The 26,376-nt window shown below is 32.2% G+C and overlaps 1 protein-coding gene across 1 annotated transcript in view; it reads right to left on the reverse strand.

The window, feature by feature from the left end:
• Nucleotides 1-7,740: 7,740 nt before the first annotated feature.
• LOC106058096 (polypeptide N-acetylgalactosaminyltransferase 2-like) overlaps nt 7,741-26,376 on the reverse strand; it is a 60,741-nt gene continuing 42,105 nt past the window's right edge. Inside the window, exons 5-16 of the mRNA NM_001311281.1 lie at nt 22,675-22,742; nt 21,479-21,544; nt 18,130-18,251; nt 14,385-14,472; nt 13,750-13,837; nt 12,827-12,930; nt 12,584-12,710; nt 11,961-12,053; nt 11,159-11,242; nt 9,277-9,403; nt 8,707-8,826; nt 7,741-7,899 (exon numbers count right to left, since the gene is read on the reverse strand). Of these exons, the coding sequence (NP_001298210.1) occupies nt 7,741-7,899; nt 8,707-8,826; nt 9,277-9,403; nt 11,159-11,242; nt 11,961-12,053; nt 12,584-12,710; nt 12,827-12,930; nt 13,750-13,837; nt 14,385-14,472; nt 18,130-18,251; nt 21,479-21,544; nt 22,675-22,742 (1,246 nt within the window). The remainder of the gene's footprint in view (nt 7,900-8,706; nt 8,827-9,276; nt 9,404-11,158; nt 11,243-11,960; nt 12,054-12,583; nt 12,711-12,826; nt 12,931-13,749; nt 13,838-14,384; nt 14,473-18,129; nt 18,252-21,478; nt 21,545-22,674; nt 22,743-26,376) is intronic.

The raw sequence follows: 26,376 nt of genomic DNA on the forward strand, positions 1-26,376 counted from the left end.
CAGCTTAATTATTCAAAAATAATATACTAAAACTGCTTGAAAAAATTATAAAAAAAAACTAAAATTTATCAAATTTATCAAAAATGAAATAGTGGGCTATATATAGCATATAATAGTTTCATATTTTTCTAAGACAACTATTTTCAGTTTAAGCATTTAGATTTCTGTTCTCTATTTTCTATTTCAGATGAGTCCAAAATTGTATATGATGCTGCTTAAGCCTGTATTCGCAGTACAATCTAGGATTTTTAAAATATAGATATTTTAGGGGCCCTGATGAGAAGCATGCATAAGACCATTACTAACAAAGGCATTTTGGCATAATAAAGCATTTTGTTGTGCCTAGGGCCAATTGATACTTATATTTCCAGAAGTATTATTGGATGCAATGATGAACCTAAAACATGTAATTAGAAAGATTAATATTGGTACAATTTAACCATACCCTTGCACCTTCATTGCATTATTCTTCAAAGTCTCTGAGGTAAAGATGAGAGTCTGGACTATGGGATGTAAACTGTGATTTTTCAAATCCTAGGTGTTAAACCTCAAAGCTTTACAAAATACTTCTGATTGAATCCCAATGTAAAAATGTTATTTACAGTGAACTCCAGTATTTAAGCTAAGGAAAGTTTCTAAAATGGGATTTTTTATTTGAGATTGAAATTTTCTATGATGAAGAAATGAATGCTGAAACATTTCTGGTGGTCGCAGGGTTCGGTGATTTAGTGTGACATCATCATACAAAGAAAGGAAAAATTGATTTTCCATATGTTTGCAGACTAAACTTTCTTGGTAACTTTTGGAAAGTAGGAAGGATCAGCTTCTAAACATGGCTTTCCCCATTGCAAGAATGATTTTAATTCTGCTGTTCTTTATTGATACTTTCATAGCTTAATGTGTGGATTTTCATTCAAAGGTTAAAATCATTCTCTTCAAAGATTCACTTCCAGCAACACAAAGAAATCTGAAACTGGAAATGATTGATTTTGAAAACCTTACATCCCTGCTTGAAAAACTTTAAGCAATGCAATCAATGTGTTGCCTGCAGAAACTTAACAAACATTACAGTTTACAATTACTTTTGTGAGAGATTAAGCGAAATCCATCTTACATAATTAGTTCACAAATGAACATCTCAATACAGTGTTCTGACCTGGAGTATCGTTGGTGCAGCCAGTTATATTCAGATCTAGGTTTTAGAAAAACAACTTCTAACAAAAATTTATTTATAAATGCATAGTTTTCCCCATCAAAGAAATGAAAATATTTGTTTCAATTTTTTTTCCACATTTTATTTATGCCATGGCCAAATAGATGACAAACATTCTAAGAATAACAGCTGTCATTTGGTAACAATAATGGTTTATGGTATACAATAATAATGTGACAAGATAAAAAAGTGACAAATTAATAATCTTGAGAGTTGAAAAGGATCAAAATTCTATAATGCCTTAGTGTATAAAACATCTAAATCTAACTTTCTAATTTAAAGGTATCAGTAATTTTTTTTCAAGGAATATTTTTTTTTGTTAAACAAGAGATTCAAAATAATTTATTTGCTCGGATCAAATTAATCAGCAAAAAAATTAACAGGGATAATATGATAACTTTTGATGAAGCCAACATTGATGCATTCAACTGTCTTTTCTTAAATTGTATCCAGGTTTGACATAGTATTCAGTCAATCACACTTATTGACTTCACAGCACATACAAGGTGGAAGTTATGTGTAGATAAAATTCAATGATAGAGTGTACATATCTACAATCCATTGTGAAACTTTATACCATGATTATTAGTAGAAAAACTATCTGCTGTTTGAACAACAGTATAATGAGTTTGCACTACCAATAACTTCAATAAGAGAAATGTAAAAGCAATTATTTTGTAAGCAGTATTTAATGAGAACATGTCTTGACAGTTAAATGATCCTAAGAACTAGCAAAGAAGAAAACAAGGAACTTTACTGACAATGTTAAACACAAACTTAGCTAAAAGCCATACAAATACACATTTCAAGAAACTCTCATAGATCCTGCATCAAAACAATAACTCAAACTGTTATATAATCCCTTTGTCAAATGGCATACATTGCCTTAAAAAAAATCACAAACATTTATATAAAATCGTATAGTTCAATCCCAAACACTTATATAAAATCATATAGTTCAATCACAAACACTTATATAAAATCATTTAGTTCAATCACAAAAACTTATATAAAAACATATAGTTCAAACACATACATTGTTTCAAAAATCACATTGTTTTAAGCACTTACAGTTATATAAATCATTTTGTGCAGTCATAAATCATGTCTTGAAAATAATCAAGAAACTATTTATTTGACTAGATGACATATTACAAGGACAAAATAGGTAGAGCTGGTAAAAAAATATATGACAGCATAAAGAAAATTATTTTGGAAAAAAAAATTTACAATAAAAATTTAAATATGCTTATAAAAAGACCAATTATTGACAAACAGTTTTTGAGGGACAAATTCTTATTTAAGTTGAAAGCTTGTAGATCTATTATTAATTCAAAATTAACACTTAAAATGGATTTATCTGGTGACCAAGTTGTGCTCTGCATCAACCTGGCTGTCACTACAACAACAATGAATTATTTATAAATAAATAAATTTTTTTATCAAGACTTTGTGGTTTGAGTGGACACTGTAGGAAACCCTTGTTTTAATAACATTGCTTGATACAAATTCTGAAATCATATTCATCTGCATAAACCTAAAAAGAAAGTACACTGTACTGTCATGGAGGAAATTTATTGAGATTTCAAGAAATTCAATAGAATAACCAATTCAAACAAACAAACAAAAAAAATGAATGAAAAGAAGGCACTTATTAAAACAGAACTTTCTAATGCAGTGATGTGTATGTTTATGTGCAGATCTTTATCACAAAGGCAAAACAGAACTAAATAAAGGAAGGTTTAAAACCTGAAACTGAACTGAAATAAATATTTTAGTTGTGTACTGGTCACTTTGATTCTGCTCAACAGTTTGAAATGTGTGTAGGAGTGTGTGAAGACTAGAGACTTTCCATTCAAAACAGGAAGTTGAGACAAAGTTAGGACTGGAGCTTAGAAACTAACTCTAGACATGCTAAACAAATAACAAAAATGGATGTATTAAAAAAAACATTCTGCCTTGAAGAGTGATGCACATTATTACTTCAAGATTGGAATAGTAGCAAACCATAATTGTATAGTTCAGTGCATGTCTAATAAAAACAGTATTTGGTTGAGATCAGACATATGTCATACACAAGGTCAATCCCTTGATCTGTGAGTGGCAAAGAATTAAAGAGAATATCTGGCCAGCATAAAAATATTTTATTCCCACCAATAGGATGGACTCTCTCATGCCAAACAAAAATCCAAGTCTCTAAAAAGACTGTAGCATATAATTGTCTTGACTTTTAACTACTCAGCCACCAAGTCCATCTGTAATGTATCTGTAAAAGTTTTGAGATCAAACTAAGAGAAGCAACAATAAAAGTGTGATGTTTTGATAACAAAGAAAATATGTTTGCACATAACAAAACTTTTACCTTTTTTGCCCATCACTGAGCATGCAATGTATAATAACTAGGTAAAAAAGTAGATCAAGGTAGCCCTTTTAGATATTCCAATCTATGGGCAGATGTAAAGCTTATCTGTTTCTATGGCAGACAGTAAAAGAAGGTATCATGTGGCCAGTACAACAATCCCCTTTTTCCCCCCAACATATGTCATGTACCATTCAAGTTGTGTGGACTCTGGGGTGTTCTAAAAATTCTGAAGTTCAAAATCCCAGTCTTCACTGGGGTTCAAACTTGAAACCCCCTCAGTATGGAAGCCATGTGCTTTACCACACTCCATATTGAGGGAATGGAGTGACCAAAAAATATGACGTCTACATCAGGGGAGTTAACAATACACAATGACTTTGTCAATAGGTTTCTCAGTTTCACACTTAGAAATGCTAGCTATAAATTAACACAAAAATAATTAAAATTCATCGGTATCTGGCCTATATTAAAAAAAAACACTAAATAAATAAATCACAAAATGACTTCATTGTCTACATGAGCACAAGTCAGAAGGGTGTGCTCTTACATGAAATGAGAAAGCAAGGAGAGAAAGACATCATATAGAGATCAAGCTTTCTGTACAAAACTCACTCTGAGAAAAAAAAAATTGTGAAAAAATGCTTTTGACTAATTGAATAAATTAAAATTCTCCAAAATTAATTTTGAATAGTTTTTTACCACATCATTAATTACCTCATTGTAGTACAAATGTGACGAAGAAGGTATCACGACAGAGAAATTAAAAAAAAAAATTATCAATAATTTAAAAGCAAATTAAAAGCAAATTGCAAAAAATTGGCTTCAGCAGAAGTGTAATTAAAAACATTTTACAAAATACATCTTTAAAACATCCTTATGAACTTTTGTAGATGGCTCAAAAATCAATGACAGTGCTATGATGGGTTGAGTAATTTAAAGAAAGATAACTTTTTATTTGATATGATACTTTGAAAATTGGTGTACACATAGGTACATACAAAGGAGAGCAAAACAATTATAATATATCATAAAACAATAAAGAAAGCAATAATTATTTAGCTGACAAAAAAAAATAATTTTGTTTTATGTGTTTAGACTGCATGATTTGCATAATTCTGAAATTAAACAAAATACAAAAATAAAAATAGCAATTACTTTTAAAAGCACTCAGATTAATTTTGGACAAGTGTTCCTCATTCTGTACAGGGTTAAAAAAAAACACTTAAATTTGAGCAAAAGAAAGAAACCCAGAAGAACACAGATTTTTTAAAATCAATAAACAAGACATTTACAAAACGAATTTAAAAAGCAGTAACAAGCATAAACTCTATATATCACAATAATTTTCACCATAACAATGAATATGTTAAGAGTTCCATTTATGCAGCAATTAATAAAAATACCTTCAAGCCAGAATTATCCAATCACCACATACATTACAGTCATGTGATATTTTAACAGCACAGAAACATTTCCTTTAAAATACTACAAGGAAAAACAATTTCTCATTTAAAAAAAGCTATAAATTTCTGTTCAATGTATTTCAAAAACATTATTGGAATGACCAAAAACATATATATGTGTATAAATGCCAAAGTTACACCATAACATATCATTTGATCTACTCTACAGTAAACAGTTCATACAAAAAGAAATCACTTTTCTGTTCTATAGTGAACATTACAGCAAACAATTCAAAGAAAAATATGAGATCATCTCATTGAAACATTTATTATTTCCCTTACCTAAATGAATAATTCCACAAGATATAATACAAAATCTTTTCTTATTGATTTGTATGTTTGTTTCTTATCATCTATGAAGATGATATAAAAAAATCATTGACATGTACAGAAAGATATTTGATAGAGAAAAATAATACATATACACTACAATCTAAACCAGTGGTTCTCAAACTGTGGTCCGCGGATGCCTAAAACGACTTAAGGTTCGCAGAAAGATGAAAATTGTAGGTCTATACAATTTAAATAACATTGCTAAAAGCCAATTTATCTGATCAAATAAGTTGAATACTAATCAACTTGTCCTCATTGCTGTTTAATACATCTATTACTTATTCTATGACGACCTAAACCAAAAATTTGAAAACATTCTTCACTTGGATATTTCCGACTGGGTAAACTATTTTGCGCATGGACAAACTCAGATTCTAATCACAGATGAACCAATGCTAACGCAAGAGAAGCTGACTGAAATATCACAAACAAGAAACTTAAACCAAGTTTAAACTAGGATACCAAATGTTCCAGTTACAAAAACATGTTCCAAATTTATATCATGCATTATGGGCAAATTATGGGTCATTGTTAAGATTTGTGATTTTGTGGTTGACTTCTTATTGGTACAATGTAGATTCATTGCTGTAATGAACCTCATCACAAATAAAAGAAACCAACCAGAAATGTATGCTTGTTGAGCCGGGCATGAATACACTCAAAAAATCTCAACCTCATCCAAGCCATTAATTTTTAGAAATTTTATTTTAAACAAAAGTTATAATTTCAATAAAAACTCCTTCAACAAAATATTTTTTTTTCACATTTGTTTCTTATATAATAAGCATTTATGTAGCCTTTTTACTTAGGGGATCCATGAGCAAGTTTTGACTATGTAAGGGGGGTTCCCAAGTCAAAAAGTTTGATAACCTCTGACCTAAACAATTATAATATTTAATGTGATTTGGTAGGTTCTCTTTATGCAGGGTCCAAGAAAAAACCATTATATTCAAAAGGATGACCAACATATTACTTTTCAACATCAGATTCATTAAATAAAATGAGTTAGTTGGAAATTTGATACCAGAATATTGGACTCTATTTGATTTGATACTAAAAGAATTAAGTGAGCAATAGAACAGACCTCAGAGACATCTTCAATGCCATACATAACCCTAACCCTAAGAATATTATAGTAATCACTGCTGCAGACCTGACAAATCATGAACATTTCTCAGTGGACACTGTTAGGGATGACAACAAACAATTTTAATGCCCCTCTAACAAATCTTGATCTAGACAGTGCCAGGAAAAGAATCTTAGTATATGATTACAAATAATATAAAACTAAAGATTCCTGTATGTTTCAGTAGTGTAGGGAAGGTGGCCTCAGGTTCAAATAGACTAAGAGAAAAAGGGAGGAAGGGAAAGCAAAATAACTTCATGAACTTATTTCTTAAATAATAATGATGTCAGGAACTGACTCAACTCTGTGTAGAAAACTTTGGTAGATGTGATGAATCAGCAGTAACAAACAAGCAAAAAAACAACAAATAAGCAACAAAAACAAAAAATTGCAATAAAAAAAAACATAAAAAAAACTGAACAGCTTCTCTAAAAAGATTTCCATTGGAAGACATTGGCACATTAATGTACAGTAACACACGATGTAAACTAAAACTAATGTTGTCTGAGGAGACCTGCCAGAGACACTTCAGGAGGAGCAACACTTTTACAGCACAATAAGAGGTAGCACATTTTGATTTTATTTGGACTATCATCTCTCCTGTTGGGTGACCAATAAATAAATAGGTGTGGATTTCTAGTTTTTATTACCGCCCCCAATCATTTACAAGAATCTTTTTTTTTTCTACTTTGCATGATTATACTTTTTTTTGAGATTGTGTATTAAAATACTAAATTATTACAGAGTTGCTTCCCTTATAATATAAAGAAGGGAACAAGAGAGAACTTGAAAGAGAGCACTGAACAGTCTAAAGAATTTGCATAATGAACTTTTTCTAATTAAACTCCTAGCAATTCATTAATCAAGATTTTGCCATTTTACAAAAGGCACAAATCTGTATAGGTATTTATAAAAAAAAATTAAATTATTGATCTTTTAGTATTATACTTTTTATGTGATTATTCAGATCAATTTGACCACAAATATTTATAAATAAAGGTGTATATATATATATATATATATATATGAAGATTGTGGTCGACACTATATAGTTATAAATAGTAGATTTATCAGTGACTATGTGGTTCATCCTCAGTGTGTCTAGTTTTTATGTCCTTTTGATATATGCTTGTTCTTGCTTATCAAGAAAGTTTCCATGGTAACCAATATGGCAGCCATTCCTCTGCTTGAAACTTATGATATACTTTCTCTAGGTAAAGCTCTATGTCATTACATTTATGTTCTATCTGTTTTTACTTAAAGAAAATGTCCACTTCTGGGTGTAAGACGAAGGGTCACATTTATTGGCCACAATTCCTTTAGTCTGCCACACTACACTGTCCAGGCAAAGGTCATAGGACTTGTGACGAAGTTGGTCTTTGGCTGGATTCTGAACAAATTGCTGGAAAAGTAAAAAAAAAAAAAAAATTAGTATGTTTAATATAAAATGATGAGACCATAAAAACCAAGTGTGTTTTAGGATTATGCTCTTTACAAGGGTACACCGACAAAATAGCGCGGACAAAATAGCGCGGACAATATAGGGCAGAAAAAATATATTTTAGTAATTTTGAAAGAACTACTTTAGATATCATAAAATATGAATAGAGCCAATATTTTTTTGTTTTAATGTTATCAATATTTCCAGTCATTTTGCAGGAAACACTTTAGATATCTTAATACATAAATATGCATCAGTAAGCAAAAATTATAATAAGCTAAAATGAATAATTTCAAAATATATCATTTATATTCAAAAAGTGTACTTTGAAAACAAGCAAAGATACTTGTCAGGTCAGATATTTATACACACACATACACAAACTTTCACAAAGTTAAATTGTAGGAAATGTCACACAGAAATTCCATCAGTGCTTAAACGGGGTCACCACATTTCAAAATCCTATTTTTAGCAAGTTATGCATTTTAAACATTGGTGAAATAGGGGAATGATATAAAATTTAAAGTACTCTTGTTCTCTGCAAATATGGCATACTTTCAGATCTATTAATATTGAAAAGTTATAGACATCAACAAAAATGCTGACCAGGGCATTAAATTACTAATAATCCGTTACTTTTATACACATCATACATAAGTCTGCGCTATTTTCTCAGGAAATTTCACACTGTTTTGTCGGGTCACCCTTTACAAGTGTTTATCCTATCTTGTTTAATAAAAAAATTGCATTCTCTTCTCGACCCAGTACCTGCTTATAGTTGCCTGGTGTACACTGATACAGCTTGACCTCATTCCCAGGCCTGGTATCCACTAAGGTCACACAGAGATCTAGATGTTTCACTTCTCCAGCTTTAGTTAATGAAAACTCCTGGAAAATTTCATCAAGTTTGATACAAATAATAATAATAATTATAGCTGTTATATAGCACTAATTTCATGCTTATAGCATGCTCAGAGCGTTATGGTCCAATCTCATTTGTGGAACAGTGGGGGGAGGGAGTGTCAGGGTACTGGGAGATGGTTTTCCATGCTGCCTTTAGGCGCTCAGTAAACAACTCTGCCTGAGTCGGGTGTCGAACCTCAAGCCCCCTTCATAGGTAGCCAAGACAAGCCAAGTTCAAGTGTACTTAGCCTCCCACATAAATATACTTTACAAGACTGAAGCTTTTGATTGGTACAAATCAGCAATGTGTGCATTAAAAACACAAGAATCTCTACATATATAAAACTAACATGTTTCTGAGCTGGAATAATTCTTATTCAATAAGGGAACTCATCCAAACATGTATGCTGCATAAAGTAGTGGAAAGCAACTGACCTGATTTCCACCAGAATTGTGACATGGATACAATCCAAGAATTCCATCAGCAAAATGGCCCATAGTGTCCATACAGTCATTCCCTTGTTTAATACTACCAAATGCAATATCCTGTACACTGGGAATCCTGGGAAAAAGCAACAAATATTGAACATTTAAAAAAAAAATTGTCATTGGGATTAGATTTACTTCATTTCTTTAATTGGTCAACATTAGAAAGTATGATGCCAGTGAAATAATTCAGGAATGAATTCTACATACACCAATATAGTGTCCCAAGCTAAGAGACATTCATTTGACTGAAACAGGCTACATTGAAAGAACCTAATCAAAGCAATATCTACATAAAGACAAATTTTAAAATTCTAACAATTTAATTATTATTCATTAACTCTTTGGCTCCGCAACAACAGGGAAAAAAAGGGGAAAAAAGTCGGACCAACGCTGGGGGCATATCGGCTATTTAAAATTTATTTTTTTCGTTTCTATTTCTCCAATTCATGTTTTTTATTGCTTAATTTTTTATCTAGAATAGTTTCCCTTTGCTAAACATCCGGAATTTCCTTCATTTAACGTGTTTTTATTTTGTACGAAGTTTGTAAAGAGATTACATTTATTTTTTCTGTGTGCGTGTTTTTTTAACATGGAGCTTCAACCAAGGCCATATAAAATTTGTAGATCTAAATATTTCTTTGATGAAGAAGTATAATAATTAAGATGACAGTGATTTTGTTTCATCTGATGGTGATATTGATAAATCTAATTATATAGTCTAGATCTAGTAAATTAATTTATAGATCTAGATCTAGGGCTAGGTCTAGTAATGATCTTATGATGAAGTTTATCAGCTGATGAAGCAGCTCCACCCCCAGCTAATGTTCAATGTAGATCTAGAACTAGTTTAGCTGTCTCTACATCATCTAGATCTAAATCTAATCAGATAGAGGTAGATCTCTAGATCTATCATCTAGGCACTGAAACAGATCAATTTCAGATTTGTTCCATCAAGAAATTGGGTTGTCAACCTAGACTAGGCTAGACTTAGTCATCACTGCATCTATTGAGCTGGAATGTTGTTTTTTTTTCATTGACAATCACATTGTTGATAGTCTTGTCAGCAAAATAAATAGCTAAGCTGACCATAGGAGTAAATTGAACACCCCTGCTAGAATAAGATCCATTTTCAGAGAATGGAGACCTATAACTATAAAGAGTATGTAAACACTGTAGGTCAGGGAGAACGGTTTATGTTTACGCTGAATGGGAGTCGAACCCACACATTCATATTGACTGCTTCCATGAATATCGCAACTAGAAGGAATATTTATATACTAAGTACATGAAGAATATTGATCCTTAAGCCATGATCACAGTTACTCAGAAACCTAACAAAAGAATGTCAATCTAGAACATCTAATATAGTGAAATAATTAACAAGGTAATATCGCAGGAAATGTGCAAGGTTTAGTTTGAATTGCTTTCGTCGAGAGACTTCCTAATGATGAACATTCCACACAAACAGGATAGCTGCCTGGTCGTGTGGTTTGTGCGCTAGACTGTCGTTTGGATTTATCAATGGTCCCAGGTTCAAACCCTCCCCGCTCCCATCCCTGTCGTCCTGCGGGAGGTTGGGACTAGGAAGTAAACTATCTTCAATTCTGAAGGAACATCTGAAACATGTCAAACAAACAACAGAAGGAAATGTCTCCTAATATGCGTTATACATTCAAACATGTACACACTAGAAAAAAAAACCACTTATTCTTACAGCAAAAAAAATGGACAGGAAATAAGAAAGTAAAACAGAGATGTAGAGAAACACATGTAGCATACATAAACATGTATCTGATCAAAGAAATCTGATCAAAGAAATATTACTTACTTTAATTCAGGGTACACATTTTCTAAAAACCACTTAAAAGGCTTGCACTGTAACCTGTCTCTCAGAGCCAATCTTTCTGAAATACTAACAGCAACAAACATCAAATTAAAATTTTTACAAAAGTCTTACAAACTATTTTAAAAATTTCCCTCCAATACAGTTAGGGATTGAGACTAAACTATATTATTGTTTTGTCCTAAAGAAAGGTCTGTTTTATATTCAGTGATCAAATAAAAAGAAGTTATTTTCCCATATTGATTTAGCAAGAAGCATTTGTTTCATGGTTTATGCTTCTTTCATTTTGTTCATGTTTCTAAAAATTCAACTTTTCTATAGTAAATGTTGTTTTCCTATTGATTTAGCATCAAGCTTTATTTTTGTAACTTTTTCATTGTTTATGTTAGCAGACTAAGCAATTTGTTTATGACACAAACATTACAAATAGCTTGATGATGTAGACATCTTCTAATGTTTTTTTTTTCAAGAACTGAATATATGAGAGCGAGAGAGAGAGAAGGAAAGAGGGTGGGCTGTTTCATTCCATTGTAACAGATACAATAATTCTCCAGCTAAAAAGTATCTTAGGGGGGATCATGAAAGTGCGGCCAATTCAATTACCTGAATCATAATCACTCATTCATCACTGATTTTCATTAGATACAAGGATATTTTATGCTACAACTAATTCTTTACTGCCCATTTATCAGTCAATTAGAGCCAATGTAATAAAAAAAAAAAAAGAATTTAGCATATATAGTAAATTAATGATCCCCAGTAATCTGAGTTATTTCCCTTGACTTACTCTCCCACATCCACATGTTTAGCAGATGGCACTGCAGCAAAATAAAACTGAATATATTCATCCATCCAGACTTCTGCTGCACGCTTTGTGTTTCTGTAAAGAGAAATAATGTCTTGATGATTTGTGGTCCTAAACACTCATATTTGATTAGAAATTTTGATAAAATGGGTTCCTGGTGGTTTATAAGTTGCAGATAGAAACACACACAAAAAGTCTTAATCAAAGCCTGTTAGAGGCTGCTGTTTCCAGAATGGATTTTTTTTTTCTATCTTTAAAAACACCATGAATTGAACTAATGTCACATAGTAATATAAAATATAGTTCTTCAACTTGAGATTATTGTTTAAAAAGAAGTTTAAATATACTTTCAAGAAAAGGCTCAATATTTAATATGATGTATCATTTAGTGTCCAGTCAGAACATCAAAACCCTTTAAGTAAACTAAAAATTTTTTTTATTTAAAAAGTACCTTTAAGGAATAACTAAATAGCTAAATAAATAGTTCTGTAGTATAAGTTTTAAAAATAATAACATTATAAATAACATTGTAGTATTTCAATTTACTAATTAACTGAATAAATAGCAATATAGTGTTCTAGTTTAAAAATGAATAAGACAATTACCTTGCAAAAATCTGGCCACTTCCACCAGGAAAAGTGTAAGGATGCTGTTTACGGAAAACATGACCAACACGACTGCATGGGATTATTTCCAGGTTTCCATGGCACTGCCAAACACGGAAGGATATCTCTAGAGTTTGAAGAATCAATTATGCATTGAAATATGTGAGTAGTTTAATAAAGATTTTTTAAGAACTTTTATCCTTTTGTATCAACTAGAGATTTGTTTGAGAGATGACCACTTACCCAAGTTTTCACCTCCCCAAACATCCATTTTTAAATCATACTGGCCTAGCTCATCAAACCATGACTTGTCAATAGAAAACAGGCCACCCGCAATCATTGGCGTTCTATGGAAATTAAACAGTAGACATAGTTTACAACAGATGTGACTATATCCAGACAAAGATAAATTTCCCTAGAGATACAAACTATTACTTAAATCCCTTTATTTACCAAACAGTAAAAACTTGATGCTCTCCGTAATGATTTGGACAACTTTTAATGATGTTTTTAAAATATTCTATTACTGGGTAGAAAATATCAGAGCTGAGTTCAAAGAAACCTTACAATAAAGCAATCAGCCAATGAAACTCTTTTATATTATGATAAAATCTATATTCTGCTGTTTTGTTTTTTAAATAAAAAGTAATGAAATGTATGAAAGTTAAACCAAAAACAACTGATAGTAACTATTTCAGTTACTAAAGATGCATGTGATAAGTGGAATTCAGTCAGCAATATAAAAAAATTCAAAGATTTGGTTATGTTATATAGTTTGAAACATGCATTCGTTTATTCAAGATTTATTTATCCATTTGATTTTTTTGGATGACTTAAGGTTTGGTTTAGTATAAAAAGAATTTAAACCAAAAGAAGTTGTTTTTTTTTGTTTTGTTTTTTGTTATAAATCTGTGCAGTACTTAAACAAAAATAAAAAAGAATAAATTAATTTACATTGCAATAAAAAGTTGAACCTCTTCCAGCCATTCATGGACTATTGTATTAAAATTTCTTTTCAACTAAATATCTACAAACTAAACTATGTATTCTACTATCAGCTCTGTGAGATCCTTTTATAATCACTATGATGTAGATGAACACTAAATTCCTTGATGTCAATCTGACTCACTTCTTAGGTAGTGAACATATAAAATATCCTTTAATACCTTATAGGTGCAGTGGGGTTTTGTCTTTGTCTATTTCTTTCCTCAGCAGACATGTAGTCCCATTTAAAGACCAGATTCCAATCAAATCCTGAGGAATAAAAAAGTGATGGAGATAATAGCTAATTTATAAAACCTTACATTAAAAATACTTGCATGTGCTGTTAAACCTCATAATAACAAAGTTCGTTACTTATCAAAGTTTTTCTTTCAACCCAGTCAAGCTCAGTAGTATTGTATTACATAAAATTAAATATTTGAAACAAATAGCCCCAGTCAATACATAATATATGAGAGAGATATATCAACCATGAAATATTTGTAACAATTTATGGTGGTCTCATAAAGCTGAATAGAACTGAGCTTGGAGTGTGTATACAATATATGAAATATATCAATCATGAAATATTTGTAAAAATGTATGGTGGTCTTGTAAACTGTGCATCAATGATTGGTCTCTTTCACACAAGAAGTTGCAAAGAGAAAAGATCATCTCATGAGACGTTAAATGCCACAGAGTTGTATGGTGGTCTCATACAGTTGGATAGAAGGTGATGATGGATAGTGTATACTAATGGTGAAAGAAATATCAAATCTCAATTTTATGGGGACAACAAGAATTAGAAATGTGTACAAACCTCCTTTCAAATCAGCTGAAGCGCCAATGTAATCAAAATTATCCATACTGATGACATCAATGATTGGACTCACTACATTTCTACGATCCTAAAATTACAAGAAATTTTAAAAAAATCTTGATGAGATTGTAAAGTAAGTGAAATACCCCTTTCAGACCTTGTGATCTTCTTCATTAGATTAAAATATAAAAAATGTTGCTTTATTTTTAAATTGTGCAGGCTGTATATTTTGGACTTATTACTAACTAAATGGTCTGGCAGTAAAACAAACAAAGTTTTCTAAACAAATAATGTGTAGCTTAAAAAGAAAAAAACAATTATAGACCACAAGGTCTGAAAGGGGAACTGTACTTTAGTTTATTTTAAATCTCTGACATGACCTCTTGAATCAAAGACAAATATAAAAAGTAAAATTCCCCTATCAGACCTAGCAATTTCGAAGCAGGACGTTTTGGCGCCGCCGTTTTGGCGCAGCCATTTTGGTGCGAAGGTCGTTTTGGCGCAAGCCGTTTTGGCGATGGGACGTTTTGGCGCGAAATACATTATGTACGTTTATTGTATTATTTCTTTTAAAACAATTATTCATATCTATGTTTTGCATGAGTGTTTGTGTTAACACATATTTTTCACGTACTAAATGGTAAATGTGTGTTTGTTTTTCACATCATTTTCTTTAATAAACATTTTGGCTTGTGTATGTGTGTTTATTAAGAGGCACACTTTTATTTTCAAAAAAAGTTTTTTCAGAAATTACTTTAAAATTAAAAACAAAAATCGCGTGAGAGAGGGGAGGGGTGGAGGAAAGAGTATATACAAGGAGTGAAATGTGAGCAGAAGAGAGGGGGCGGGATAGGTGTCACATGTAATGACCATTCCTAAGGAGATGATCGCCAGACGCATGACGCCAACGACCAGTGCTCGGTGCTGGTCTTGTCTTCATTTGTTTAACTCTACCTGCGTCAATGCAAGATGTGTCACCCAAATCACCCCTACCCAATTTCTCAAAATATATCTTTTCAAGTTAGAGTTTGTACTGACCACATTCCGTGTCTTGATCTTTACTATGTGTGGAGTTATTGTCGTCATTCAGCGTAATAGAGCTTTAGATGTTAACATGGTTTTTGTTATATTAAAGTGTGACACTTAGCTAGTTCGTATATTACACTAATGTCAAATAAAAAAAAATCATTTGGAAAGAAATCCAAAAATGTCATCCAGTGCGATTAGCAGAACTCACATATAGCATGTCATTACCATTCAGGAATCTGACTTATTATAGACCTATATTCATGAAATAAGCAAAACCTTTATAATTAAAAAAAAAAACAATTCACTGAACGGTGTTAGAATTCATACTATACATACAATATTATGGTAGAGTGAAATAAACATTGTTATAAAAGCTACGTGCTTATTAAATTATCGTCAAATGATATCTCGCGCCAAAACGTCCCGTCGCCAAAACGGCTGGCGCCAAAACGTCCCGTCGCCAAAACGTTGGGGCCAAAACGGCGTCGCCAAAACGTCACGTACCGAGCAATTTATAGGGCAGAAGATGTAAAGGTCATCTGTTTCTGTGGCCAGCACAATGACCAACCACATTTACTTTTCCCCAACTAATGTCAGACACCCATTAAATCTGGATGGACTCAAAGCCACCTAAATAACCCAAAAATTAAAAATCCCAGACTTCAACAGGATTCAGAAGCCAAGCGCTTTACCACTCAATCACCGAACTTCCAAGACATACATAGATCAGCAATAAAATCCCCATGAAATTTATGAACTATTATCAAAGGAAGAAATTTCTTTATAAAATTTGGAAAGATATTCTACATTTTTTGATATCACTGAACCCCTTCCATTCCTTTGCAATTTAGTACAAAAAATAGTTGTTCATGATAAGTCCAAGTGTTTTTTTTTTCTTTTGAGTGCATATCTGATATTTTATACAATTTACTTCAAGATATTGTTTATAGATTTAAAGGACAGAATATAATTTAAGAAGAAGATTGTTTATAACAACATGCATTGAAAATTGTTTATAACAACATGTGTTGAGGATTGTTTATAACAACATGTGTTGAGGATTGTTTATAACAACATGTGTTGAGGATTGTTTATAACAACATGTGTTGAGGATTGTTTATAACAACATGCATTGAGGATTGTTTATAACAACATGTATTGAAAATTGTTTATAACAACATGTGTTGAGGATTGTTTATAACAACATGCATTGAGGATTGTTTATAACAACATGTGTTGAGGATTGTTTATAACAACATGCATTGAGGATTGTTTATAACAACATGTATTGAAAATTGTTTATAACAACATGTATTGAGGATTGTTTATAACAACATGCATTGAAAATTGTTTATAACAACATGTATTGAGGATTGTTTATAACAACATGTATTGAAAATTGTTGATAACAACATGTATTGAGGATTGTTTATAACAACATGCATTGAAGATTGTTGATAACAAAATGTATTGAAGGCTAGTAATTCGTTAAGTAGTCTAGGCTTGAAGTCACCATTCCAATAACCAAAGTCATTCTGCAAGTGTTTGTATAAGTAAACATAAATCTTCATTCAAGAAAGAATATCTGCAATGGAATAAATCTAGCACAGTGGAGCTACACCAGGTCATCAGTAGAAATACAAAGCACACACACACACACACATTTGTGTGATAAGATATGCAGCCCACTTGCCTATTTTCTATTTCATAGAACTTATCAAACAAATGGTGCACAAAAATGAAACAACTGGTAGAGAACTAAACCACCAAACAGATGACAGCTGATAAATAAAACAAACAAAAATGAAAAGATAATGTTAACTGGGCCAGGGAGTTTTGAAGATCTTGTGACATAAGAAAGGAGAGATTACCAACAGAAGGAAAGATAGATTAGCAATCTGTGTGTGGTTTTAATTCACTAAGTCTCAGAAGACAAGCAAATACATTTGTTTTTATACATAATGACTTTTAAGTTATCTCAGTCATTCAACAAAGTCTGTTCAAAAAGTGCTAAAACTTTTTAATGACTAAACTGAGCTTATGTTTGTATATACCAAAGTCACTTTATTAATAGAGGTATACAAGCTGCATTGACTCATTACCATAAATTGTGGGAAGCGTGGTCAAGAGGCTAAGTGAGCTTGAACTTGGCTTGGCTACCTATTAAGGGGGCTCGAGTTTCGACAGCCGACTCGTGCAGAGTCTGAAGGCTGCATGGAAAAACCTCATAGATACCCCCTTCCCCACTGGCCCACAACTGAGATTGGACCAAAGCGTTCTGAGCATGCTATAAGCATGAAAGTAGCGCTATATTAAAGCCATTATTTATTTTTATTTATTTTACCAAATTGAAAGATTGACAATTTTTTTAAAGCTTTGAGCAAAGTATATACAAATTTGAAATATACATGTAGTTTAAATCTAATTGAAAAATTCTTTACCCAATTTGTTTGTCTGCAAATATTTATTTGAATTTTTTATCATTTTTAAGTATAAGAAGATTTTTTTTCCATTTGTATTTCTTCATTGATAAGCTACAGTCTTATTATATTGATACAAAAAAAATCTCTCAAGATACTAGAGTATTTGCTGTTTCAAGAATTTCCTTCAAGAATAAGCTCCACAGTTTTTTCCTCTCATTTGTAAAGAGTAGGCCCTTTTATGATCCATACAATGCCAGAAACGGATAATGATAATGAATAGAAAGTATTGTTACCTGTTTAACTCTGTCCAACAGCGGCTCCAACCACTTTTCATTACACTCACAATGACTGTCTAAGAAAGTCAAGACCTTGCCCTTGGCCATGTTGGCTCCGTTCACTCTGGAACGAATTAGACCTGTGTCATAGGGTAAATGGTGACATTAGAAATAAGCAAACTAAATAATTATTCTTTATAATTATGAACAATACACAAGAAGCTAATAAAAAGAAAGACAATGTTGTAATTTTTTATAGTATGACTGAAAGACACTAATTGAGAGAATGACATATTGCATATACCCCGCAAAGGTTATAACCCACACACAAATTACAAAGGAAGTAGAAACAAAATATTTAAACCCACACCCTAATATACCCAAATGTGCCGTAAACAATCAGTACATAAAAGCTCATCATCGGTACTATTTGTTTTCTTGAGGTTTAGAATGAGATGTTTTAGTCCTGGAGAACTAGAAAGTATTCAGGTGAAAAGTTTGAAAAGCATAGTATGTATATATGTACAGAGCTTACACAGATTAAATCTTTAGAAGTTTGGACAGAAAGGTAATGAGAACAAAATTATTTTGTAAGACTGCTACAAATAAATATTAAGAACAATACCAAAATACTATCAATGTGAGGCAATAGAAAACAAAGATGCCACTGAGAAAAGAAACAGAATACAGTATTAAGCCTACATTTGCCTGAAGACAGAAGTTTGGTGCACTAAAAGATCTCATAGTCAGCTCTCCTCTGATACAAAGGTAATGTCTAGTAATAGTGAATGACAATGGTGGTTTTTTTTTGTGAAATGATAGAAAGAAAAAACATTTTGGTTTTCTTCATCATTATAAACACATATTTCAATCAATGTTGAAAAATGAAAATAATTACATCCTAGTCCAAAACGAGAGACCAGAGAGCATACCACATGACCAGGCAGCCATCCAATTATGTTAACCAATGTCTTAAGACTTAGAAAATGCAGATAAAAAGCTCTTATTATTATTCTAGTAGACTGATATTGTCTTTACAAAAAATGAAATAGTTTCTAGACTCAGTGATCCACTTCCTTAATTCTCAATAGTTTCTGTTGTTTGTTTTTTTGGCCTTCTTCCAATTTGACAGTTTTTCAGGTACATTCGAGCTGTTCATATGCCTAAACTGGTAGATAGCTAAAATAAACTGGCTAACAGCTTCTAGTTATAAAAAAAATGATTGAAGTTGAAGCAATGATGAACCATCATTGCTTATCATATCTAATATCAGGTATCTATCACAGGACAGAAAGGTTCTCAAAAATATCATAGGTAAAAAAAATTCATTTTTCTAACAGTCTTAACCACTAGCTTACAGTTACCAAATTTAAGACTACCCACAATTTTAGCATTTTAGAATTAGATCAATACCATAAGTATCACAGATCTATTAAAAGGCTCAGAAATAGCTTAATTTCACTGTTGTGATTGCCTCCCCTGCCAGGTGCAGATAGCCCTATTTACCTACAAACACTACATCAAACAAAGCCCCCAGCAAACATTTCACACGTCCCTCTCTAAAGTCTACACCACATTTAGAAAGACAACAAAACTTTTCTTCCTCTCTCCTTTCAGACCCCCCCCCCCCCCCCCCCAAGTTGAAATCATTAGCTCCTTATTTTTTTAGCACTGCCGTTTAGACCTCTCCCCTGTCTGGGCCTTGTTTTAATGCCTGACCACAAACATGACAGATGTGACATGTGCCCTGAATAAAATAACTCAATGAACTCGTGAATTTGTTTTTGACAGCGGGGATCAACAATGAAATCTAAGCAGAAGACAGAGTGGGTGAGGAAGTGAATGGAAATTATTTATTCAAGTTCAAGACTTTATGAGACAAATCAATCAATCAATCAAAGAATCAATTAAATAAAGATAAAAGCTGTCATTGTCCATTTTTAATTACTGTAAGTAGCGTCCAACAATAGAAATAAAGAAATTCATCTCCATGCAAGATTAAATGCTCTTAAAACAGAGTCAGTATAAATTAAATGGTTCGATTACTGGGTCTGGACTATGAAACAGAAAGCTTATTTCTAAGTGGTGACCCAGATAGAATATGTTATAGGAAAGAGTAGTGTGAGATATTCATCAAACAACTTTGTTGACAGAGACTTCATCACCATCCAATTTTTCTATCTCCAACCATTGCCCTTTCAAAAAAAAAAGCTATGACACTAGTTATTTTCTAAATAATAAAACTAGTTTTCTACAACAGTTAAATCTGAGGATCTTTACATAGCACAGTAATGGAACATGCCAAGATTTTAAATTGTATTTTCAGAATTGATTGTCACACATATTTAAAAGGTTTGTAAATCAGTAGCTGTAATACAAATTTATATACACTTTTCCCTGATATAACAAAATATCCATTAGGCAGTGAGTTGCTGTGGCAACAATTTTTATAATAACAGTAATAATAAAAAAAAATTATATGTCTCTCTGCTCTACAAAGCAGTGGACTTGTTGAAGGTCATGATGATCTGAAACTTCATGCCCATGAGACTGGTGTCCCTAAAGTTTATGATGACCTCAAGCAGGCCATATAGCCTTCCCCAAATTCACCCCACCTTCACATTCAACAACACTTGGCACAAAATGCAGACTGACCCACCGCCAGCTTCCCCCTCCTTAAAGTCTGAGATGGAAAGTGCTCTTTCGGGCTTAAAGTAAACACACAAAAAGTGATGGATCCCAACCTAAAACTGAACACTGTGCACTAAAAAGTAGGAGAGAGAGAAAGTGTGTGCCACAGATTACTCAACAACCTTGTCCTCAAAGCAACTAAGACACATTTCTTTCTTCTATCATTTATTTGAAAAGTTTCCTTTTCACCAGATAACTGTGTTTGTACAGACAGATAGTTCTCAACTTTGACCCCTTTCTGGTTGGTAGAAATAAATTATTCACTCTGATAGTTCAGCCAGAGGCTCTCTGGAGGCCAGTGCAAAGATTGTCCCTTGAGACCACTGCATTAAAAATGTATTGCTCTGGTTAACAACAGACAATTTTACTTAAAGTAGAAGCACGATTGTAGGCGGAGTTCTTAAAGTACTTAAGCTACATTCTGTAACAATGAATTGCAATCAGTCGATCAATCAGAGCAAGTAAAAACACAATTGGAAAAATAAGAAATATCTTTTACCAGTCAACGTGTTTGGTGTAAATAACACTTGAGTCAATGATCTAAATGTCAAGTATTTTCTACTGAACATAAATCACTCTCAAACTAATAGAAATAGATTGGAGTGCTTTTATAACTTAACCCTTAAAAGATTGCTCCAAGAGTATAACACTAAATGGGATAAACACTGTCACTCACCTTGACGTTTGTCATTTCTCAAAACTTTCACCTTTTTAATCTTGTCAAGTTCCTGACCATCAGATGCTATTTGCAGAATAATAATTCATATTAAAAGCATGTTGTCAGACCCAAATGTTAAATAAAGCAAAAAAAGAAAAATTGTTTATCCAAAGAAAATTAGAAATTTTAGAGACAAACTTTTTAAAAGTGAAAACATGATTATATTATGATGATCTAAAGTACACTTCAATCTTGACTGAGTGCCTTTTATAAATGTCACCATGGTTATTAGCAAAAAAAAACCCCAAAACATCTTGAAAAAAACAACACTATATATATATTCTGCAATAGATTGATCTTTAGAAAACAGAAGTTCAGTTCTTGACAGTCACCACTCTGACTGATTTTGTGATTATTTTTATGATTATATTAAACACTTGATAAATGCAACTAGTCATCTCATTGCAAAAGATTTGTTAAATGTAAAATATTTGCATTAAGAAATTATTAAATTTTCTTCCTCCTAGTACAAACTATATGGGAATGATTGTTGACTTTTGGATAGTAAAAAGTATGTTTGTGTGTGTACAAGGAAGAATAGGAAATAACACCAAAGATCTTAACATGCAGCTGCTGGTACAGCTGATACACATTTTAGGTTTCCATCCTACAGCCAGCGAGTTTCTAAAGTATAAACTATTACGTTAACACATAGTTTATAAAAGCAATTAGTTAAAGTGCTGATACATTGTATGAATATTCATACTGTCATCATCGTCATCATCTGTTCTTGACTTTCATCATATGAGTGCTGTGACATTTCATGTAACTAAATCCCTCCACTTTTCTTAGTTAGCAACTGATCTTAGGAAGAGATCAAGACTGGACCATTCTTTGATGTTGTCCTCCCAGCTTTTCTTCATCCTTCACTTTTCTAGGTTAGCAACTGATCTTAGGAAGAGATCAAGAGACAGGCTGATCCATTCTTTGATGTTGTCCAGCCAGCTTTTCTTCATCCTTCCTCCACTGTACCTTGAAGAATGACTTTTGACAGTGAGTCATGTCTTTCAATGTGACCAAACCAGTTCAGCTTTCATCTCTTCACAGTATTGAGGAGTTCCTTCTTTTTGCCAGCCAGAGCCTTGACTTGTAAAAGTACAATTATATAAAATCAATAAGGAGATGCTTTAAAACAAAATAATGAGCAAACTTACGGTCATCACTGAAGTCATCCACTAGAATGATCTCTCTAATAAGGTGGTCTGGACTTTTCCTAAAGATACTGTGGAGTTAAAAATATATATAGTCATGCAGCTTTACTGTTTAATAAAAAATCAAGAAAACTAGATTAAACTCAAGTATTATAATTTAGGGACTATCCAGTCTTTTCAACTTAAAAGTGGTATCAGAAGATTGCAGAGAATTCATGCTGGACCATGATACACCACAGTAGCTACCGTGGGTGTTTAACATACAAGTTGTGGTGAAAGTTATTTTAAGAAGTAGATGAGTGTAAATAAAAATGAAAAAGTTGAAGGGTCAAAAGAGTTTCCATGTCTAGGGAAAGAGACAAAATGATGATGTGATTGTGTCAATAAGTAAATATTATGATGTCTACAGACAGAGCCAATGGAACTATGCCTGCATGGAAATAATGCAAAGAATTTATAAGAATTATAAAAATGAGTCTTGGTAGTACATCATTAATATTATTTTTTTGTTACAACTAATCTATTGTGTAGCTGTTTGTGCATGCATAATAGTGAACAAAAAAAAATCTGTATTATTTATCACCAGAAGGAATGTAATAAGTATTATAAAACTAAAGATGTTTAACCCAGTTCTAAGCACTTACTCAAAGTATCAGGTGTTTAACCCAGATCTAAGCACTTACTCAAAGTATCAGGTGTTTAACCCAGTTCTAAGCACTTACTCAAAGTATCAGGTGTTTAACCCAGTTCTAAGCACTTACTCAAAGCATCAGGTGTTTAACCCAGTTCTAAGCACTTACTCAAAGTATCAGGTGTTTAACCCAGTTCTAAGCACTTACTCAAAGTATCAGGTGTTTAACCCAGTTCTAAGCACTTACTCAAAGTATCAGGTGTTTAACCCAGTTCTAAGCACTTACTCAAAGTATCAGGTGTTTAACCCAGTTCTAAGCACTTACTCAAAGTATCAGGTGTTTAACCCAGTTCTAAGCACTTACTCAAAGTATCAGGTGTTTAACCCAGTTCTAAGCACTTACTCAAAGTATCAGTAAACTAACAAACACAGACAAAATTAAAATGGCTCTGGCTCTGACCTTCCTCTACATCTCACAAACAAGAAAAACATACAAAATACTTTGAAAAAAAAAAAACAAAAACAAAACGTCTACGAAGTGTCATTGTATCAGTTAGTTTGGATCAGTCATAGTAATTAAACTTCTAATAGATCTACACCAACAACAATAAAAAGTGTGATGAACAATATTTTTACCAATTTTTGTTTAGCACTATTTCATGCTTTTATGATCCTATTCAGTTAGGAAAATGAAGGGGGGGGGGGGGGGGGGCGCTGAAAAAAGAAAGAAAGGGATATCTGGGTGAATCTTACCATAATCGCTTTTTAAAAGCATTTATATAAAAAAAAAGGGGGTTGGGGGATTTTACCGTAATTGATTTTAAAAGCATTTACAAAAAAAAAAAAAAAAAAAAAATGAACAATGTGAATTCAAACTCGTGGCTCACACCTCCTTGGGCCGACATGCAAACCAGTCTGCTTGTGAGATACTTATGACTAGAGAGGATTGTATTGTTATATATTGTTTGTTTCAATTTAGAGTGGTAACCTATAAAGGGGACTAATTCAGTTTATACCACCACTTCAGTCAAGTACAATTTCTTTTCCTTGTTAGGATACCAAACAAAATAATTAATTACCAATAGCTGATTAACTAATTGGTTAATTTTTTAAAATTCATTCTTTTGTTGTCAGGTAAAAGAAATAATTGTGCAAAATTTCAGCTTGATCCGGGGTGTCAGAGAAATAATGAGTGCACACTTTTTAACATACAGACAGACAGAATCAGATGATATAAGCTTTTAAAAAACAAATCCATTTTTTTTTAGGTAAATCAAAGAAATTTCATTAGTAAAAGAATCAATGAATTCTTACAAAGATCTTCTAAGCAGAAATAACCAAAAAGAAATGCTTAAGTTAAAAGGAAAAGAAGGTAAAGGGGGGATAAATGAAAAGAGAGTAAAGGGCAGACAAATTTGATTCTATTTCAGAATGTGGTTCAGTGAGAAAATAAATTGATCATTACACTTGAGACAGCCCATGAAATAAATCCCAAGAGTACAAAATGTCATCTATGTCCATAGTTAGTTCAAAAGTCCTCTGTTTTTTTTCGAAAGAAATTCCTCTGAACTTAAATGGTATAAATGAACAGATTTGTTTTTTTCTTCAAACAAATCTAAATATGTTAGGTAAAAAAACAGTGATGTATTACTCTCAAGAACATAGTCAGATGAAGTTTGTTTTGTTTCATCATATGTCATAACAGTGGCCAATCATCTTAACTATCCCAATCAAGTACTTTGAAAAGCTAAAGGGACTCAGGCAGGCTTAATTATATAATTTAAAAAAAAAGGCTTCAATCGGACTTGAATCTAAGACATTCAGCTTAGAAGCAGAAAACATTACCATGTTTCCTTGTCAATGAGTAGCACTGATGTAATCTCAATCTGTGTTTAGTTTTTGCCATAACCCTTTGGACCCTCAGTTACCTCCCCTTAAGTACCTATTCCCTTGAGCTCTTAAGGACTGTCAGTCTCAGGTAAGGTGTCAGAGACCGATATACTGGGCTGGTGGGGCATGGCTCTTTATGGGCAGACTGATAATTCAGGCTAACGGGCTCAAATGACTAACACTACCAAATAAGTGGACCACTTTTTCAGTAAGTTCCAAAATGGCTGCTATGTCGGTGGACCCCTTTTTCAGTACTTGCCTATTTCATGGAAAAATGTGTCAGAATAAAATAAATAACCAATCAATCATGTTTGAATTTAACCACATGTTTAGTTTTGCCAATGGCTGCGCCAATGTGTTTACATTGAATTGGTGTGATTTTACATGAAAAGTTTCTAACAATTTGCAATAAAAATGAACTAAGCACATAAAAAATAGGTCTCGGCTTGTAATAAGCCTTAAGTTGATTAATATTTAAGTTGATTTAGACTCTTAGGAGTCAGAATTTTACTAAGAATAATATTTTTACTTTAACTGAAAGATACTTCAAGAGATCATTTGATAAAAAAATCTTGATTTTCATGAGATCTAGAGCTTCAAAGATACTTAGTAAAGATGGGCATGGCCATGGAGTTCAGGTCATAGGAAACAGTTTGTTCAGGGGATCAGGGCTGGTAGGGTAAATGGACAGAAGTCACAAACTTTGTCATAACTTGAAGCAGTTTTGATGGAGTGGTTAGCAGTTGTCTTCTAAAATTTTTCCGACTTTGCTGAGTATCTTTGTTTAAAAAAAAAAAGTTCATTGAAATATGCTAGGTTTGTGTATGTGGTGTTTGACATTCTTTTTATAAAATTGGACAAGCTACTTTGCCAACATAATAATAATGCATATTGCAGAAGCACACAGTAAAAATTAGCAAAGATATTATTCTTTTGCAATTTAAAACTGTTCAATTTGTACAAATTTGCTAGGTTCTCAAGATGGTCTTCCCATGAAAACCTGTTGTCTAAAATAACACTTAGATACTTGTATGAGCTGACTTGAAGTATAGGTATATTGTTTATAAGGTGTTTATGTAACAAAACCATTTCCTATTGCTTAACTATGGTAAAAATAAAACTCCAAGTTGTTGTTTTTTAATCCTTCAAAAATGTATATAAGAAAAGGTCTTGACAAAAGCTTT

The sequence above is a fragment of the Biomphalaria glabrata genome, chromosome 3 (assembly GCF_947242115.1).
Source record: "Biomphalaria glabrata chromosome 3, xgBioGlab47.1, whole genome shotgun sequence".
NCBI classification, from domain to species: domain Eukaryota; kingdom Metazoa; phylum Mollusca; class Gastropoda; family Planorbidae; genus Biomphalaria; species Biomphalaria glabrata.